Genomic DNA, 6,851 nt, shown 5'->3' on the forward strand with positions numbered 1-6,851 from the left:
GGGTGGGGGGGGTTGAGTCACTTGGAAAGGCTAGCAGTAGCAAAAATCTGAAAAATAAACAAGCCATTTGACATTGTTTTGCCTAATCAGCAGGGGCTCCGAATGGACTTATTTCAGCTACCAAGACTCTTTAACCTCCTTTCAGCACTCTTGAAATGGACAAGGTATCCGGTACGTATAATTTGTTTGCAAATATCGACTTGGTCTAACAACATATAATCTCTTCCACAAGTTTTGATTCCTTTTGCCTCTAAATCAGTACAGCTACAACCTGGATACCTGACATGGGGAAGATACTGAATTTTAGCCATTATTTGAAATGAAAAGTTCATAATTTTACCAGAAGGAAGCAGTTTACCAACAGAAATACTGACTTCTACAAACAGGAAGCATTTTACCATCTGAACTGCTAACACCAGGCTCCTGCCACTGTTTGAGTGAATTTGCATCTCACAGAGCACAGATACCTCGCCACAAAAGAAACTCCTGCCCAGAAGAGCTTTCCATCTTTCCAGTCTTCTGTGAAATATGAAACATCATAACCTGAAGGAAATATGCCTCTATATCCAGCTTGCCAACCAACAACTTTGAGGTAAAATGCTCTTTCAACCTTTCTCTGTGCCTAACCTGGACAAAATGAACTATTCCAAACAGGAGACTTTACCACACCTTCAGTTGTCCTGTGATATATGAATTTGCATTTCTACCTAAGAGAACGTTTACAATCTCTGCTCTCCTTTGCCTGATAAAGGGTGTGTGCACCCAAAAGCTTGCAGACAAATACAATAATTTGTTTGCAAATATCTAGTTGGCCTAAGAAAAGGCATTATTCTTCCAGGAGTTTTGATTCCTTTTGAAATGGATAAAGCTCTTTTTTTCTCTGAGGTGCCTGAGGTCTCCTTGCACAACTACTGTTTAGTGGTTTTCACCTGTTTAAATACAAAGGAAAGCTTGATGATCTGGGAACTGTGATTTTTCAAAATGTGTATTTCTTCCTGTCTTATCAAAGTATTAGAACTGAATGTTTTCTGAGGGGAAATACAGATTCTATGGATGGTAATATGTACAGAGGCTCATATGAAGTCCTCTGCTTAGGTAAAGCTTAACAAAAATAAACAAGGGTGGTGGCTGTGTTATCTCTTCCCACTGGAAGGTAATCCATTCCTATCAAGATTGTGAGAGGTCTCACACTACAGACTGGTCAGCCTGGGGCTGCCAAAGTAGTTCTTCTCTATCCTGAACATAAGGTATAAGAGACTGGGGTTCCAATAAGTGTGTTAGCTTTAGATTTCTCAGCAAAGAATCTGATCATATCTTACCTTTAGTCAAATTATATGTGAGAAAGCAGGATAAGAGTAAAAGCATGGTTAGATGCAAAAAAGAAAGTGGGATTCTAAACACACACTCTTCAATGATTTGTTTGTTCTTGCTGTTGTAGTTCATACTACTATCGCCATTATTATATTATTGTCTTAAAGTAGCTCCCGAATAAAAAATGTAACTAAGTACAAAAATAGAGCTTAAATTTGACTACTTTTTCTTGTGCAAATGATAATAAGGGTCAAACATTCATATTCTAAACTACCTGATCTGCAGATATAGCCAAGTATTTAAAAGTGCCTGGGCACATCTACATGTGCAATTAAAGTGGAGCAATAAATTCCAGTGCATATCGCACCAGAGTTTATTGTTCCTAGGCACACCCTGTGAATATACACCTAGGACCGAAGCACATTGAGCTGGGTCAGAACAGCCCTGGCTGAAAGGGGCTCCAGGGGGTCAGCTCTGATGAGCTTTAGTTAAAGCATGCCATTTTGAAACACAGGCTGGCAAATACATGAGATGTTGTAGCATGCTGGAGTGTCACTCCAGCAAACTCAATTAATCGAGTCTGCTCTGACATGTTCTTATTAGAACACATTGGAGCACGTGTAAAAGTGTCCAATGTACTGTAGAGGGACTGGATGGGGCACAACGGTGCTTCAGTGTGGACCTAGCTGGGAGGCTGCCCCCACATCAAAGTACCCTCATGCCCCAGGCAGCCGGGTCTGCGTCTACACGTGCAGTGCTGTAGAGTGAAAAACTCTGCAGTGGGATAGTACTTGTAAATACAAGTTAATTAGTTAACTCAATCCTAATAGCACAGCAAGTGTAGATGCTGAGATGTTTACTGCAGAGCTAGTTAGGCAACTCCACAGTAAGCATCTCCGGCACCCTCCAATGTCCTAAATGATATGCACAATTATTTAAGGCTTCCTTTCCACAGCTATGAAAAAGAATACCTAACGTAAGCAAGGAAGAAAAATTGGCTCTGAATAAAGATGTGCAAGGTTGTTTAAATGCCAGATATGACTTACCTTTAAAATTATATATTTCTGAGGAGACATGGGAAGGGAACAGATTTATATTGTGCAAATAGTTACAAATTTAAAAGAAACATGATACTTTTTCATAAAAATATGCTGCAATAGTAGAGTTCAGAGGTAACCACTCTGCTAGCAGATGTGAAGGGTTTTGCATGCAGAATGTGCACAAGGTGTTAAATCTTTGTTTCACTGATGCTGATAGCAAAATGCCATTCGGCTCTTAGAAAAAATATTGTTTTCCTTACTTCAGTAGTTTATTTACAAAATAAATTGAATGGAACACAACCCACATTTCCTGGTATAATGTTCAAATACAAATGTAAGAAGGACCAAAACAACTCTCTTTACTTTTCAAAAAGTCAAATCAAAATATTCCTCACAGGTACTGAAGCATCAGGGCAAAAATGTGTCTGTCACTGCTTGGGCACCATAGGTAGAATAAAGGACACAGACTTCCACTTCCTTGCACCCTAGGGCAGGGACATCCACAATGGAACTAATTAATAGAACTGCTGTTCTAATTAGTGTTTTGGGTGCTATACCATCCAATGGGAGGACCACAGCACTGCCACATGGCTCAAAGGAACTGTTCCATATAGCAAATCGTCACTCCTGTCTGTACCGTTACTTTTAGATACCTCCCTCCATTCTGAAACAAATCTGACTATTTTGACTTGAATTCCTCTCAGTGGTTCCCACTGCAGCACAGCTGCCCCTTCCTCACAACCTGTGTTTTAAAGCCACAGAGTCTTTAATCTGGTGCTCCTAGTGTTCAGTATATAGAAATATGTTTTTAAGAATGATGCAGCTATTTGCTGCTTTCATAGTGGAGGCAAGTGTTTTACAAGAAAGAATTGTGCTATAATGGAATCTATATTTAATTTCCTCTTCCAAGAGATCCAACTTAGATTTTTTTAAATAAATTATCTTGTGCAATTATGACAGTTCTGTTCAAATAAGGTAAAAAGTTAACCAATATAAATGTATACATTACCTTGGGAAAAGCTGCACATGACAGCAGCTGCCATTCTTTGAGGACATGTTCCACCATGCCAGATGTCTTTTTCACATAACAGTATATTTTCTTCATCACCATGGCAACGTACATCACTCCAGTACACAGGAATAAGGCCCAGTTCAGCAAATGGCATGTGTTTTGCTGTGCCTCTTTCGCTGTAGGAGGAATGACTGGATATAAGGAAAAACAGCTGTGTAATTTGTTTCTGAAATCACCCCAGTCTCCATAATCATATTATATCAAACCAAATCCATGAGATGAGAGAAGGAGAAGGTTTTGCTCAATAAGTAAAAGTTTCAAGGCAAAATCCTTGGCTCAAACCAGGACATTTATGGAGGTAAGACATTTCCAAAAAGATAGGAGATGGAGAGGACGAGATGTGCCCTTTTCTTGTTACTACAATGTGAGATGTCTGGGTACATTGTAGTCATGAACAAGAACAGGGGTTGTCAACCAGGGGTACGCACACTCTTGGGGGTACTTGGAAAGGCTCTAGGGGGTATGCACGGGCAGGCAGGAACACAGCGCCACCACCCACCACCCCGCATCACTGCCTCCCAGGAGCAGGACTAGGGTGGGGGGAGCGAAGGCAGCGGTTCCCCTCTGCAGGCCACTCAGGTGCCACCCGGCCGGCCAGACGCAGTGGGGGGAAGATCACACATGGCAGCCGCCACCACAACGCACCACCCTGTGCCACTGCTGCTCCAGGTCCGGCCACGCACCGCACCCCCCCCCCACTCTGCATCCAGCCACCAGCGGTATACTTATTTTAAAAGGTTGAAAACCTCTGACATAGACAATGTGTAAGTGTTGACAGTCAGGAGGCACTACTCTACAGTACTGCCACTGCCCCCATTACTGGTGGGCCAGGCTGCAGTCCTGTGCCCCACCATCAGTACAGATATCACACCTCTGCCACCCTCACTGCTGCCAGACCCTGGCTCTGGCGGGGCTGCAGCCCTGCACCCCACCACTGGCACCGAAATCAGGGGGCATGTGCCCCCCGTGCTTCCTCCATGCATCACCTGTAGTCATAACCTATTGGAGCTGCACTGCTAAGCCAACCACACTATCCTCCTCTACGTGCTGAATTGGAGAAAACAACCAGAGATCTCTTCCACAGTCCATGAAAGGGTAAGCAGTTCCCCTGAAAGAGGTCTCTGCTGCTTTCATCCCACTATATAGCTAACATATCTCTTAAGGTGCTTATGGGGCCCTGTGTCCCCCCCCAGAATACCCAGGCCTTGGACCATAATGAATATAATGAAACTTTGGGAACAAGAAAGGAACAGATACAGTAAGGTCAAAGAAGCAGCATGTATAGAAGTATTGAGCACTAGCAATTCCCACTCATTTCAGTAAGAGCTGTAGCTCTTAGACACAAACTCTGGGCTAAATCCTAACACCAGTTTTCCACTCACGTTTTTTTTTAAGTCATTCCTGCTGAAATGGCCTATGATTTACATCTCTTACTAAATTGCTTTTGCTGATAAGGGCTCTATACAACCCAAATAGTCAGAGTGCCAAAGGCAAGAACAATTTCACATGAAAACAGGATAAGGAAATATTGCACATAGACAGCAGAAACCATAAGCAAAATCACAACCTCCAGATGGCTGAACTTTTATCTCATCTAATCTGTGTATTTTTATAAGTTGGCTTGGTACGTGCAGATTAATATTGGACATTATAAAACAGCTTAGATTTGGTGCTGACTGGAACTCTTCAAGAACGAATAATCACTAGAAAAGTTACAGTGTAAATATACCATGCTAACCACCTGGCACACAGCAAACAGTAAGTGATTTCACGTGTAGCTGAAATGCTAGAAAGACACCAAAGCCTACCATACTTTGTGGGTGATTGGGAAATTATAACCTGGTAGAATGTAATTAGATTGGCTAATGCACAAGGCATTGATTCTCTAGAAGCTGAAATGGCACTGTCCTTAAAGAAAATCCATATACCTATAAGCATTTTCCCCTTACCTCATTTTCATTCTATAATAACAATTAGAAGAACTAGCCAGGCATTTCCTAAAGACAAATGACCAGTTGGTTTTAAGGGACTAAGTTCATCAGCTCCTTCCAGATGGTTCTCAATCTCCAGAAAATAACTTGAAAGTTGTTATTTATTAATCAGACCCAGAGGAACTACTCATAGCAACCTATGAAGTGTGATATTTTATAACACTAGTAGTTACACCTGTCACATCTTATTATTTAATTAGATAGTCATACTATTTCTATCTCTGTCAGAGATAACTATACAGGTAATGATAGATTAAACCCAAACCTAAATTTATCATTTAAATATATAACATTCATTTGTGTATCAGAAGGTAATAGATATGTAAGAACTTTTTATTCTCTACTTCTGTTTTTCTACAGGCAGCTTATATGGACAGATGCCGTGGGGCAGTTGGCCCATGAGATATTTGCCTAACACAGGGCTTCTTGGTCTGAGTAACATGATGAGAACTATGTCAAAAATCTCCATAAGACTATGTCGAAAAACTTGAAGGCTTCAGAATTTGCATGATTTCAGGTTTCATTCCCAATATGAAACTCAAACAAGGCTTTTAATAGGACTGGCTAACATGCCAATGGCTAAAATTAGGTCCAGGACACAGAATGCAAACAAGAACACCTCAGTTTCCCCAAAAAACTAGTTGCAAATCGAAAAGCGTTGTTGGAAGGTATTGGAGAATAATGTTAAGATCACTGCTAAGGATAGACATTCAGGGAGGTTAGAAGGAGGTTACACCACATTAAAACTGGCCACCCAATCTACCTTAGTTTGCCCAAATGTAGATCTTAAATTTAGATTCCTAGGTAGGTCGACCTAAGTGCGAGCTGTACAGAAGTTCAGGAAGTTTAGCTCAGTCTAAAAATGGCCAACCCAATGTAAGTTAACTTAGGGGTAGTCTAATTTAAATCAGATCCAGAGAGACTGATCTAACTGAACTTCCATAAAGTTCCCAGCTCAGCCCTGGGGCTAGGAAAGCCCAGCCACTGGCTCCAGCCTAGACTGCAGTTCTTTCCCCGCCCCACCACAAGCACTGGGCTATTTTTAGCACCCCAAGCTCTTTACCCCACCCTGAGGCAGACAACACCCCCATGATGGACCAGCCAATCCCACCCCCCAAGCCCATCAAACTGCCTGAACCCACAAGCCACTCCTGGTGCCAGTTTTAACAGAATTCACTAGTGCTAGAAGCCAAAGAAGTAAGTTTGGGTGGTGGGAAGGGTGGGCAGGATGGAGCTGTTGGTTCGAGAAGAGGGGGTTGTTTACCTGGGGGTGTGGTGGGTTGGGGGGCTAAAAATAGCCCCTTGTCCCAGGGAGAGAGAACCTTCCCTTCTACTAGCCCCCCCCCTCCCCAATTGCCAGTCCCTCCCCCCAAACCCAACTTACTTCAGTCAGGCTCCTGGGACCAATGCTGGTAAAACTGGCACTGGGAGCAGTTT

The 6,851-nt window shown here is 42.3% G+C and overlaps 1 protein-coding gene across 1 annotated transcript in view; it reads right to left on the reverse strand.

Moving 5' to 3' along the window:
• The window catches only part of PRSS12 (protease, serine 12), a 147,754-nt gene that overhangs the window by 101,659 nt on the left and 39,244 nt on the right, over window positions 1-6,851 (reverse strand). Inside the window, exon 4 of the mRNA XM_019521823.1 lies at window positions 3,361-3,539. Within this exon, the coding sequence (XP_019377368.1) occupies window positions 3,361-3,539 (179 nt within the window). The remainder of the gene's footprint in view (window positions 1-3,360; window positions 3,540-6,851) is intronic.

The sequence above is a fragment of the Gavialis gangeticus genome, unplaced genomic scaffold, assembly GCF_001723915.1.
Source record: "Gavialis gangeticus isolate Ggan-Ray unplaced genomic scaffold, GavGan_comp1, whole genome shotgun sequence".
NCBI classification, from domain to species: Eukaryota; Metazoa; Chordata; order Crocodylia; family Gavialidae; genus Gavialis; species Gavialis gangeticus.